The sequence below is a fragment of the Onychostoma macrolepis genome, chromosome 08 (genome assembly GCF_012432095.1).
Source record: "Onychostoma macrolepis isolate SWU-2019 chromosome 08, ASM1243209v1, whole genome shotgun sequence".
In the NCBI taxonomy this organism is placed as follows: Eukaryota; Metazoa; Chordata; class Actinopteri; order Cypriniformes; family Cyprinidae; genus Onychostoma; species Onychostoma macrolepis.
Genome location: NC_081162.1, coordinates 1,712,778 through 1,726,886, shown reverse-complemented (window position 1 = coordinate 1,726,886; position 14,109 = coordinate 1,712,778). Strand labels below are relative to the sequence as shown.

General features: G+C 40.3%; 1 protein-coding gene across 7 annotated transcripts in view; it reads right to left on the bottom strand.

Moving 5' to 3' along the window:
* LOC131545775 (serine/threonine-protein kinase WNK2-like) overlaps positions 1-11,270 on the bottom strand; it is a 79,358-nt gene extending 68,088 nt beyond the window's left edge. For 3 of the 7 annotated variants that reach the window (XM_058784906.1, XM_058784907.1, XM_058784909.1), the window contains exons 1-2: positions 9,945-11,013; positions 8,222-8,913 (exon numbers count right to left, since the gene is read on the bottom strand). In XM_058784906.1, coding sequence (XP_058640889.1) covers positions 8,222-8,815 — 594 coding nt within the window. In that variant the 5' untranslated portion in view covers positions 8,816-8,913; positions 9,945-11,013. Of the gene's footprint in view, positions 1-8,221; positions 8,914-9,944 lie in introns of all 7 variants that reach the window. The other 4 variants (XR_009272496.1, XR_009272495.1, XM_058784910.1 and 1 more) reach the window with 3 other exon arrangements.
* Positions 11,271-14,109: the final 2,839 nt, after the last annotated feature.

Here is a 14,109-nt window from a genome sequence, read left to right as displayed (position 1 = left end):
AATGGTTTCTTAAGATCTCCTTATGCTTCTGACGCTTTTGGGAAACGCAGCCCTATTTGAACAAGCACTGAGCCGTGCGTCAGCAGCGAACGCTGTCTATGATTGATTGGTTCAATCAATCTGATGAGCAGGAGAAATAGCTCTATCCAACACAATTATTCGTTAATATAGTCTATTTTTCCACTTAGAAGCTTATTTTATGCACCAAGTTTCTTGATAAATAAAATTAGTGGTTAAAAAATGCACTTTAGAATCAATATTTTTATATGAGGATCGATCCTTTCGATACAACATCAGTATTGAAAGTATCAATACTTTAGGATCGATCCACACATCGCTAGTGTTTAATTACGCATTAAGCATTTTCTTCCCAAGGAAAACACTTAATGGCTTAATGCATTAAAACAGTGTTTTAAATGACCAAACATTATTAATAAATTATACTGTGTACAGACAAACTTTGGTCTTTTAAAAACACTGTTTTAATGCATTAAGCGTTTTCCTCCCATAGAAAACCGTTGTGTTCGTGTTATGGCTCTGTACATAGTATGATTTATTAACAATATTTATTGAGTTTGGTCATTTTTAAAAACACTGTTTTAATGCATTAAACCATTAAGTGTTTTCCTTATGGGAGGAAAATGCTTAACGCATAATTAAACATGTTGCGTTCTTTATTCTGGCCTCATCTTCTTGTCTGTACATGGTATGCTTTATTAATCAATTGTTTATTGAGTTTGGTCTTTTAAAAACACTGTTTTATTGCATTAAACCACGTTAAGCGTTTTAGAATGTCCCTCCCATACAGGTCCGACTCCATTCAGACTCCCAATTTGTAATATCTCCCACCTTCTGTTCTCTTGTGTGATGTCCTGTTGCTTGAGCTATGAGGAGTTTAGAATCACAAGCGAAGGGTGTTCGTGTCTAGGCTAGTTTGAGGATGAGTGGTGCATTCGGCTCTGTTCTGTTTTGTTCACTTCAGCTATTTTTGGGCACAGTAACACATCCTGCGTGAACGCCCACTTTCTCGTCTCCCGCTGCAGTCACAACAGCAGCATCCTTATTTCTTGTCCTTCGTCACGGATGAACACAGCCGCTAACTTCATATTTCCTTGGCTTGGTCTTGTTTCAGCTGTGGGCTAGTCGAACTAATAAGGATCTGAGCTGTTAACAAAAAGGCTTCCTTGTAATTCATTTTAAAATAAAACAATTATTTAACTGTTCAGTGTTTCATTTGAGGCACTTTTTTGGACTTCTGCATCCACAAATGCCAAAAACAGATGGGAAGAGAGGGGATGGTTGCAACACTTTTTGCATTTCCTTTAGTTTCTCAGAGACTGTTTGCATTACAAAGCCAAAATTTTAACACAATAAAGCCACATCTATCAGCTACTCACTACACTGCTGCAACATGTGTACATATGATAATATACGTACAATTTATACTTGAACAGACAAAATGAAATGTTGCAACTGACCCCACAACAGGGGACGGTTGCAACATTCATTAAAAGGTCATTAAAATTATTCTTGAATGTCATTTTGCAATTTCTTTATTTTATTTATGCACAGACGGGGTCTTCAATAAAATAAATTGGCTGTATAAAACCAAAGAATAGTAAATGGAAAAACGTGTTCAAGTAAGTCGATTTTTAACCTAGATTTACTTAAAAGGAGAGATTCCTAACTATTGAAAGGGGTTCTTTATTAATCCCCAAAAAATACAATTATGTAATGTTATGGAAAGCTTTTAAATCAATGTTGTAGTAAGGGACAGCATGTTGGGACGGTTGCAACAATGTGAATCATAATTAAAATGTTACTCCTGCTTCATTTTCATCAATAAATACAGTTAGAAAATTAGTCATGATTCGTATTTGTTTAAGGGAAATTTATATAATTTTAGGACTTGACCTCAATGAAAGCTGTGAAAGTGATGACACAAATGAACTGTTAATTCATTGAACTGTACATTTGGGACTGATTTGCAGAATAAATGTAACTTCTGAATCCAAACTTCAGCTTTGGTGGACATGACCATCAACCTTGGGCTTCCTTCAGATCAACAGGCTTCTCAGATAACGATCCTGACTAGTCGATTTGGAAAATATGCAGTTTTGTGCATCAAACAGACGGCACACGTGTGAGAGTGCTTAAAGACACACTAATTAAAGGCTGAATGGAGGACAGGCGTGAGCCATGAGCTGGAGAACATCACTTCAACAACCCTGCACTCTGTGAACCGTACAGCGATTTGAACATGAACCGAGTAAAAGTGATCTGAACATCTGGCATCCTCCCACTAAGATCACACAATAAACCAGCACGAATGCACAGATCATAACCTCACATGCAATAAGATGAGGTCATGTGACAATTATATTTTGTGTTGCATTTGGTGAAAAAAAACACTGGGCAGCTATTAAGCCTCTCTTATGAAACACAAACTGATTTGTAAATCCATCTTTGCATAACTTGTCAAATTCAATTCAGTGCAATGACTGCAGTGATGTACTGTATCACATTTGAGGTTCATATCCATATCTTCCTCTCCTGTACTCCTGCGCTGGCAGCAGGGTTTGTGCAGCTCGGGGCCGTTCAGTGCATTTCCCATGAGTCTGTGTGAGCGCGGCGCTGTTGACACAGCACAAATTCACCTGAAGTGGCTTCATCTGTTAGGCAGGACGCCAGATGACCATTAACAGATTTGACTGAAGCACGAGGACTCCACAAGCCACTCCATAAAATGCTTTCTGGCATCCTGGCATGAGATCTATGACGAGGAACTTCACAGAAGCAAAAGAGCCAAATCCTGAATAGAGACTGACTGAATTTGTAACACAGCTCAAGTGTATGATTGTGCTGAAGTTACCTAATAATGTCAACATGTAACATTGCTCCAAGGCTTACAACTGTTTATGAATTTTGACATTAATGCATTTGACAGATGCTTCTATACTTCTATGCTTCTATTTAATGAATGCATTTGATCAGTTCATGCATTCCCTGGGGATCGAACCCACAACCTTTTTGTTGCTAGCGCCATGCTCAACTGTTTATGCTCTGAAGTTCCTATGGAGAAAACGAATGGCCAGTGTTCCGTATCAATGCTGCTGGTATAGTGTGCGGTCACTATCCAGACAGAGAGCGTGACGGAGGAGGATCGGTGGACAGCTGCGGCAAAACACCCTGACATATCATCAACAATCTGTCACCAGGCAAAACCTCTTCAAAAGATCTCATATATAAAGCAAAGCCGTCAGTACTGTCTGAATCCCTTAAATGAAGGTCCCTGCAGCAAAAGGCCAACGGATCTGAAAAGAACGATGTCTCAACATGGTCCATTGCCCAACCTCTTGGGAATGAAATGAACAACAGTACTGACCTAGTTTGCAGTTTTTTGTATATTTACCCCAAATCCACCCCAAACACACGGGCAGACAAACCCAGACACGACTGGAGTGTGTGTTTCTGTGGGTCTGAGATCTCCATCAGCGACGCCACATTCCTGCAGCTACAGATGCTTATCGACAGAGCAAGCACACACCGATGAGAAGAGGCTCTGCTAAACGCTTTCAAATGCATTCCAAGTCATCTGAACATCTTTACAGGGCTTAACAATAAAAACCTGAAGCCCGAGTCACAGAGTTTGTGTCACCTGCCCATTTAGACCACAGCATGTACAATATTTCAAGCCGTGCACCACGAGTAGAAGGCACGAGGAAGAATATTTCATCCAATACTGTTATCATTATCATAGTTGAGGTTGTTTGGAGAACGGGGGTCACATCACTTGGTTCAAATTGTCTGTGCTCGTTTTGTCAGTTTGACCTAAAGCCCACAGGTCCGCCCATGAGGCTGGGCATTCAGAAAATGTAGAAAGTAGGCATATATTAATCTTACTTTTTTCAGCTAAAAAAAATGCAATACAACTATTAGTATTAATTGTGAACACTGTTTTGAAATGTTGAAAGAGAACATTAAATCATATGTTGTTTGTGTTGTTTTTTTATCGTGTTTTGAAATATGCGTATCTCCTGAGACACGTTGCCTGCTTAGGGTATAAAAAAAGATCATCCTCAGTATTGACAGTGAATGGTGTCACAAGGTGAATTGTGCCCCCAGTTCTGGTTCTTTCATTATTGTGATTTCTAGGGTGGTATGGGGTGGGGTGTTTGGGGGGGGTTGGCGTTCCCCATTGGTGGTTATGGGGGGTGGGAGGGGTGTAGAGAATACACAGTAATCAGATCAAATACAAGGGGGAGCCTCTTGATAAAACATCTCTCAGAGGAGTGGGGTGGGGGTGGATGGGGGCTATAAATCGCATCAAGAAGAGCAGATCCCCCTCAGTAGAAATTGCATTCATAGGCCTTCGTGGCCTCTAGGCCTCCTGTACACAGTCCCCTTTCTATTTATTTTGAGTTTAAAAACGATGCAAATGTTAATATTTGTATGTAAAATTGATAATATTACATTTAGTTGACTACATCTTTGCATTTTTAACAAGACTTTTCTCTTGCAGGGTTTCACACAGCTCATTTTATGGTAGAACAGGGGTGTCCTGCAGCGTTTAGCTTCAAACACATCTGAAAAATCTGACAAAAGTCTTCAGGAACTCATAAAAAAATTATATTTTGTTACATAAATTACATTATATGATTGTTTAGGGATGGCGCTAAACCGTGCAGAACAGTGGACCTCAAGGGTTGGAATTGCTCACCCCTGAGGATAAAGATGAGACAGTTAAAAAATATAAAAATACAAAAAATGTCTATGCCTCAATTTTAGGACACTTAGACATGTCATACATGCAGCATATTTTGAAAAATCCATATTTGTTTGCATTAAATAAATCATAGAATTATTGATGACTTTTATACCCAAAGCAGGCAGCGTGACCTGGGAGATTCAACTCATAAAATCCAAAATATATCAAATATTATAAAAAATTATTTTGAATATGTTTTACTTAAGTCCAGATGATATAAAAAGTGACATTAAATGATTTTTTGCCGATCATTTTCCACTCTTGCCTGTTTTAGTTTAAAATAAATTTTGTAATACAAAACCTGACACCACCCACTAGGGGAGGAGCTCGCTAAAAGAATTTAAAATACCATTTTCATGGTAACACAAGGTCCGATTTCAAAATAGTTGTCAAAGGCTGAATCTTGAGTTCGTAAGCTTTCGAATGATATATAGTATAGTGATATATAGTTCAAGATGCATAGATATTTTGAGCTTGCAAACACACAAAACAAGGTTGTGTCAAAATAAGAGTGATTTGTGATGGTTGATGAAAATGATCAACAAACCACTGTATGCCTTCGTTTTACATGTTACATGAATTTATAGCTGTCTGTTATTGACTTGAGGTTGAGCATTACTGATTTGAGTTCAAATAAAAGAATTAAGATAATGAAGAAGATAATAATAGAAAAAGAGCACTGAAAGAAAGAAAGAAAGTAAGACTTGACTGATTTCTGACTTTGCTTCTATTGCGTTACGCTTTAGCTCAGGCTGTCGGTATCCAGTCAGGATAACGTTACGGCTCCCCATGCTTCATCACAGCATCCCAAACCACCTTAAGATCACCGCTCGCTGTGAGAAGAGCATCCAGAAGCTGCCCCTCGAACATCGTGTTTGAGAGGAGCCTAACAGACCAATGCAACTGTTGTGCGTTCACGGGTCTTTCTCTGATTGTGGCGTCTGCAGGGGAATCTGGGTTTTAGACTGACTGTTCATTATGTGGCCTGATCTGTTTTTTTCTGCATGTCCACATTAGTTGTCATTAAACAGGGCAAACTAGCATAGGTTCACCATTCCTGAGAGTTTAGCATTGGGTCTCAGGACTTATGAAGAAGACAGCTGGCTTCACACTGCTTTGTGGTCCTTTACACCCTAATTTTGCCATTGAACATGTTGTATATGTTGTTTAATGTTGAACATATTCAGTCTGAGTGCTTTGTTTTGTTCACTCATGCAATGAATTATCTGAAACCTTTTTTCCACAAAAAAAAATAAAAAATAAAAAATAAAAGTGACAGGAATATAGCACTGGATGAGGTGGATATTTATAATCAACTGAAACCGAGCCTGAAGATGTATTTATCATTGGACAGTGATTCAACACATATGCAAATAATTCTGTACTACAGGTGAAACATTTTACAATCACATGACATTATCATGGTTTTTGGGCACATGGCTTAATATGCAACTACTGTACTTGAATAAACATGTCAATCATCAAGTACAATATGATACCTTTCAAAAATTACAGTGAGAGCATGCCATCTCTCACACATAATGCATCTTTCATAACACATAAAACCCTTCACTGACTTCATCATCATTATTTTGCCAAACTAGTTATTTGCTACTTAAGTGGTGTTTTCACTGAATAGTACTTTTACTCTCTCTAATAATTACTTTTACTTCAACTTGAGATATTATTTCTAAGTGCTTGTAGCCAGGATTACTAACCCAGGCTAAAGAACAAGATAACAGTTACTAGTCCAACAAGCCTTCACTAAACAAACATCTGAGATCACAAACACTGTGTGTGCCTTCAGATCAGAACAGAAGCATTATATGAGCCATTAACTCTGGTACGGTTGAATAGATGAACCAATGAATGGATGACCTTAAGCACACATGTGGTTATGTTTACAATTTCTGGTTCACTTGTAAAAAGGGCAGTGTGAAAGCAAACCACACCAAACCAAAAAAAAATCAACATTGTATTTGGTCCGGACCAAAGCAAATGAACTAACGGACTTTGCTGGTGTGAATATACACCCTTAAGGCTATGCTCACACTTGGCGTCTTTTTTTTAAGCTGCCAGCGTCTGTTTTACATTATAATCCTATGGAGTAAACCGTGTTTTACAAAAAGTCCAGTCCGCTTTTTTAAACGCCACCGCCGGCGTATTTTTCTGCAGCTCAGAGAGTCTTTTCAAGTTGAAAAAAGTTCAAATTTTCTGAAAAAAAAAAAACCGCCCTACGTCACACGCCTTTTTGACAGCTGACCAATGACAAGCAAGTAGCGAGTCGTTTCCATAACAACAAAAAATGGAAAAGAAGCACAAGTTGTATGATATGAGCACAAAACTCTATCTAGTCTAGAACATGCCGCAAACCGCGCATCATCCAACCAGAGCTCCTGGACTAAATTGTTGTAAGCACCACACTGTTTCCTTCCCTGTATAATGTCACGCTCCCACAAACGTCGTTGTGAACCGACATTACCCTCCCCGTTAACTTCAAAAGCCAACGCAAGAGCCAACTTTCTCGACATTTCAGCAGCACACAGCACTAGGCTATTGTTGCAGCTGTTGTTATAGTAACAAAAGAAGCCCTCGGCTGCTGTTTGTAAGCAAAACGCTGCCAGCTTTTTGTTTTACTAAAAAAGCGCTTGTCAACTTTTTCTTGTCAAAAAAAGAGGTCAAGTGTGAACATGCCCTGAAACTAGGGCTGCACGATTAATCGAATGCGATATTCATGCGCATCTCGTCAGTGAAGCCGGTTCTGTGATCAGTAGTAAATCTCCATCACGTGCTTTCAGCATTTACTACAGAGCCGTAGTTCACTGACAAGCTACGCAAATCCACGTTCATAATCGCAGACGATATCATCGATATTATGAAATCATGCTGCGTTAATAAAGTTGTTTGCGTAGCTTCTCAGTGAATTACGGCTCTGTTTAGTAAATGCTGCTCCATCTGAAAGCGTGTGAAAATACCACATTTAATAACTGTGAGATGATGTGGCTTCTCACACAGAATAAGGCACAATATTTCATAGTATTCTAAGCAGTGATAAAGGCATTGCATTATTATATACTTTATTACAATGAAAATGATAATAATAAGAACTCAGATAAACCACATTGTCGTAGTCGTGTGTTTATTAGTCACGCTGAATCAATGAAAGCAGTTCAATCTTGTTTATTCAGCTGGTGCTATAGGGATCTGCTGGGTTTCTTCTGCGGGGTGTATTTGGAGTGTCTCTGGCCTTCAGACGGAGATTTACTACTGATCACAGAACCCTGCTTCACTGACAACATACGCATGACTATCACAGCTTCTGCCTAATCACGATTTCATTGCGATTTATCGTGCAGTCCTACCTTAAACCGGTCGTTTCAGCAGAGAAAGCACCACAGTATCACCATCACTTCACATGCACACACTGATCAACGAGAACATGCGGAAACACACCTGAAGTTCACACCAGGCCACCTCCACCCAGGTGTCCGTGTCCAGGCCCTTGTAGACCGTCTTGAAGGAGCCACGGCCGATCTCGATGTCAAACTTGAGAAAGCGTCCGCCGGGAGAGGTGGCCACAGCCTTCATCTCGGCCTCCTCCTCGTTCTCCTCGCTGGCCGCTTTCATGTGAGTCTTCCCTCCGTCCGCTCTGAGCTCCGCTCGCTCCTCGTCTGCGCTGCCGCTCTCCAGCTCTTTCTGAGCCTTCTGGCTCTCCGTGCTCGATCCCTCCTGTAAACCGGATCGGACGGCCAGAGTTCGGTCCACAATGGTCCTCAGGTTGATGCTGAGCATCTTCCTCTGCTCCTCACACTCCGGGTTGCAGTCGTCGGCCTGGGGCTCGTCATTATCGGTGAACCACAGGCTCCTGCGGATGAACCTCTGGCGTTTGGAGCAGGGATAGGAGCTGGGGTCGCTGCCGGCGCGCACCAGCGCTGAGCTCTCCAGCTTATTCACGTTCCCCTCGCTGATCGTCTCGTAGATGTTGAGCTGCAGCTCGCACTGAGAGTTGGGCACGGATGAGGCGCAGCAGTCAGGTTTGGGCTCCATGGTTTGAATCAGTCACACGTTCGCGCCGTTCAGGATCGAACCGCTGTGGAGCGGCAGCACTGACGCATTTTCCCAAACATCAGCGATAACACATCCATCTGTGGGAACAGCATATTCATCACAACGGCATTCAAGAATCATATTCAGTTTCAGGTTACACCACGACTGCTAATAAATCTTAATTTCTGTATGCATGGAATAACCTGCCACATTTGCCAACAGAAAGCACCACATGCACACAGGTGTCATTTTTTAAATGTCCTTTAGTTTCATTAAAGAAAATGATTAGTCTGGTTGTGGGTTAGCTGTTCTTTGGTGAAGTTTAAACATGTAAATTAACATGTTTTCTCCACTTAAAACAAAAACAAAACATAAAATGCCTGGGAAAATAAGACTGTTCAAAATTACTGATTGTAAATTTCTCTCATTAATATGAACTAAAATTTTCCACATTCATTATTGGTGACCAATTTAAACTGTAAGCTTGCATGCAAATTAGGTTTTATCATTAAATAAGCATACATTTGCATATTATATAAACAGAAGGCACATAAAACAAAACATATTTTACGTGTTTCTTAATTTAATGCACAATCAGCTCATTGTCAAAATGTTCCAAAGTAATAAAATAAAGCCTTATAAAACAATTTATTGTATAAGCACTGAGCATGTTTTCACCTCTTTTTGGAAAAGTGCAATAAAACAAGATTTTTAAAAAAACAAACAAAGCCGAAATCATCAGAAAAATGATTAAATTTTTTTTTCAAACGAGGTGTTATGAAACATGATAACGTTACATACTTACTGCATGGGCAAATGTCACTTTAAGAGTTTGGCCTCTAAATGCTAACAAATGCTAATCTAATCGACGAAGGCTTAATCACAACAGTTAAATGTTTATAAAGACGCAGGTTTTTATTGAGAATATTTTTAAAGCTGCAAAATATTGCGGCAACGTCAGAATTGCTAAATGCCTCACAATCCCTCGTTAAGCCTGCGATATCTGCCCAGTAATGCGGACGCTTGAAGCGAGGATGAGGATGAGGAGCGCGAGCTACTGCAGGTGCCACAGCTCTAATATCCTCCGTCATATGCATCGAACATAAAGCAGCGATGATGGATAACTCACATGAGAAAGCTGAAGCGTCGCAGTCGCTTGGACGGTGGCAGATCTTTAAAGCAGCGGCGGTGTTTAACGCAGAGATGACGCGCTGACCACCGGTAAATCACGACAGGTCACGCGCTGCGCATTCGCCGGAGTACCGCCTGGAAGCTCATTCACCTCGGCATCCCTGGAACCCTCTCCGTCTGGAAAGCGCTTCTGAATGCTGCTCCACGCCCAGCGCCGCTGCTCCAATCACAGGATCATTCCCAGCATTCCTCTGCCTCCTCCTCACCTCTCACTTCACATCACATCAGGATCAGCATCAGGCCGAACGAAACGGACACGACCGCTTCTGCAAAAGGAGACATTTCGCAGGATTTCCAAGCAGCTCTTTTCCATACAGCGACAGCGAGAAGGGAACAGATCCTTAAACGCGTCCGATATGCATTCAACTCATGCACATTTACATCTATTCATTCAGCAGACGCTTTTATCCTTACAAACGAGGACAATGGAAGCAATCAAAATCAACAAAAGAGCAATGATGTGCAAGTGCTGCAACAAGTCTCAGTTAGCTTAATGCAGTACACTAGCAAGGTTTTTTTTTTTAATTATATAATAAATAAAAAGAAAACAGAATAAAAAAAGAATAGAGCAAGCTAGTGTTAGAGGCATTTTTTGTTAATTGTATAATAAATAAAAAGAAAACAGATAGAATATAATTTTTTTTTAAAGAAAACAAGCAGTTAGTAAATGAATAAGTGCAAGTCTAAAAGGGGGATTTTTATATAATAGAATTAAAGAATAGAAATAGAGAGTGCTGGAGTTAGAGGGTCAAATAAAGAGGGAAGAGATGTGTTTTTAGCCGATTCTTGAAGATGGTTAAGGACTCAGCTGCTGGGATTGAGTTTCTAGAGGCACGTAAGTCTGAGGTACTGAATTGAGGTAAAGGGGTGCAGAGCCAGCGCTGGTTTCGTGGGCAAACATCAATGCCTTGAATTATATGCGAGCAGCTATTGGTAGTTCAATTAAGAGAACATGCTTAGAAAAAAGCATTACTGGTGTGCATCTTGAGACAAGACAAAGGCACTGATATGTTTTAAGATCAGTCAGAGCCAGTTTCTTTCAGTCGAAACAGCTCAGACTCGCATGTTAGTCCAGGACTAGCCCTGAGCCTTGTCTGTGAAACCGGTGGAAAGCGGACTGCTTGTTAAGTCGTGACATAGGAATTCTGGTTCCGTGTCCAAGCCTCTACTCATTTCCATTTCTATCAATATTTGAAACATTCATAAAAGATGAATCACTGTCTGACTGTCTGAGATATGGGTATGGACATAAGGGTCAGGACACTGTGTGGAGAAGCCACGAAATAAAAGATGGTTGCATGCGTGGCATTTATCTCACAGTCTCTTCTCATTCAACAAAGAATTCAGACTGAATCTCTTTTAATTCAGAGTTTACATCTCACAAGTGTTTTTAACATGAAATAAAGGTAGTTGCACATTTTTATCTCACAACTCAGATTATTTTCTATATACAGTATAAAAGTCTGATTTGTGAGATAAACTGTCGCAATTACCTTCTTTTTTTAATCCTGGGGTGTAAACAAGCTTCCATAAGTGTGTATTTGCACTGTTTGTCGTTTGCTTTTGGCATCTGATTTCAGTTTGGATCCGGAAACAGCGACGCGTGATGTCAGGCGTAATGACCTCAGGAGTAGTGTGAGTTGCATGCTGTTGTTTGCCCTGTTCAGCAGCTCCTGTTTGCTCTCACTCTGTGGAAAAGAGCAGCTCTGGCATTTTGCTAAAGTGGTATGGGTTTGGAACACGATGAGACTGAGTAAATGAAGACGCTGTTCTTTTTTCATTGAAGCATATCATGAAAGAAGGAGGAATCATCAGAATGTTCAAAACAAGATTTCAGTGTCTCAGAAAGCATTCCAAGGGTTCCTTCATTCAAGATAAGAAAGGAAAAGAAAACAAGATTAGAGTATATTTATATTTACAATGTTTTAGGTGTGTGTTATTGAATTTCCTTCACGTGTAACACAACCCCCAGTTGGACAATAAAAGGTTTGGCTCGGATATTCACAGTGAAATTTGAGTCGTGGCACTTTCTATTTCTCTACAGCTACAGACAGGACTTATGCCTTTAAAAATAAACAAGAGATACACTGTATAAATAGAATATATTTGTAGTCAAGCAATTTTTGCTTTTTGCATATGCATTTTTATGAATATTTAAGTTAAGGTAATTGTACTTATTCTCTTTACTGGGCAAATGTAATAGAAGAAGTATGAATTATAACCACTATGCAGTGTATACGAAATAATAAATGCAGTGTAGAATTCAAATAGTCCAGACTGTGAATACATGAGTGAGCAACGACGTAAATACTGGATGAGTGTAAACAAGACATGATAGATCATATACCAACCCAAATAACAGGACGTCTTCCCATCAGTCCCTGCATCCGCTCAGAAATATTGGTCTGAGGTCTTGTAAATCCTGTGCAAGCGAGGGCACTGACCCACAGGAGAACAGCCCAGTGTCAGCGATGGCGGCAGACACTACTGAATTAAACACGGCCGCTGCTCCTGGACTGCAGGTGGGTCACAGACGCTAAACCTGCTAGCACACAATCCAACTCTTTCATGGTTTATACAGTATTTCTAGAGCTGTTAGCGTATGCCACTGACTGCTTAATCAGACTTATAACTGCTGCTTTATAGGCTCTTCATTTTTCCTTTTTGTGCTGTTTCTCTCCTTGAGTGATATAATGGGTGAAAAGCTCCCATAGACGAGCAGAGCAACAAATGACAGAATCAAACATTGTAAGAGACCTGTGAGCCCAAATTTCTCTCGTGATATTCATTTATTGCAATATGATAATGTCCATCTCAGGCCTCAAAGAGCAGGAATATCTTATGAGAGTACACGCTGCAGCTGTCCTTACATGTGCTCTCGTGTTTCTGTGTAAAAGAGCTTCTCTGAATAAACACAACGAGGAAGTGAAGTTCGTTTATGAGATGGAGTGTGTCATCTGAGTTGTCACTGTCTCTTATGTAATATGTGTGTGTGTGTGTGTGTGTGTGTGTGTGTGAGTGTGGTTGTACTGGATCAAGCTGAATCTTTCCAGTTGTTATGATGAGCGATTGGTGTGGTTAACTGCTGTCTGTCTGTGGGCAGAGTCAATACAACACCGGAGTGTGTGTGTGTGTGTGTGTGTGTGTGTGTGTGTCATGTCGACTTTGAGTGCACTGGAGTTGAGTTGGGCTACAGATTGCACTGTTGGGAGCTTTGAGAGTTGTACAACCTTTAGGGTCTGTGTGTGTGTGTGTGTGTGTGTGTGTGTGGACTTAAACCTGAATACACACAGACTCATGGGGACTCGTGTCACGGTGGGGACCTAAATTGAGTAGAAAAAGCATTACGCCTATGGAGAGTCCCCACAAGGATAGCAAACCAGACATGTGTGTGTGTGTGTGTGTGTGTGTGTGTGTGTGAGAGCAGTGTAACTAAAAGCTCTGTAGAGAATCAGGGAAATGTAATTTCCCTATGGTGGATCGATGAGCCGCTGGAGCGCAGCCATCCTGAGATCAACAGCATGAGAGAGTGAAGAGTGGTGTTTTGTCATTACGATTGCACAGTCAGCAGAGGAATACTGATGAAGGATGGAAGAAGAGGGACAGAAGGAAGGAAGGGTATCAGCAAAAGTACTTTTTAAAGGGATAGTTAATCCAAAAAATGAAAATTTACTAAAAATATTGTTTCCCTTTAGGCCATCCAAGATATAGATGAGTTTGTTTCTTCATCAGGTTTGTAGAAATGTGTCTCTGCATCAGTGTCTCAGCAATGGATGCTCTGCAGTGAATGGGTGCCGTCAGAATGAGAGCAGATGAAAACATCACAATAATCCACACCACTCCAGTCCATTTATTTTTAAAGGCATACATATTCAGTTATCTGTTATATTTACTGCTCTGTTGTGATGAATAGTAACGCTTTCTCTCAGGAAGGTCCAGGCAAACAATTATAACAAACATATGCAGTAAATCTTTCCTGTGCAGACACATACACACACATTCATACTTCATTTAGATTTTACAAATCTACATTGCGGTTTTAGTGTGCGGGCATTGCGATATTAACTGTGAGATATGCTTTTACTCTAGATGAGTGAAAATCC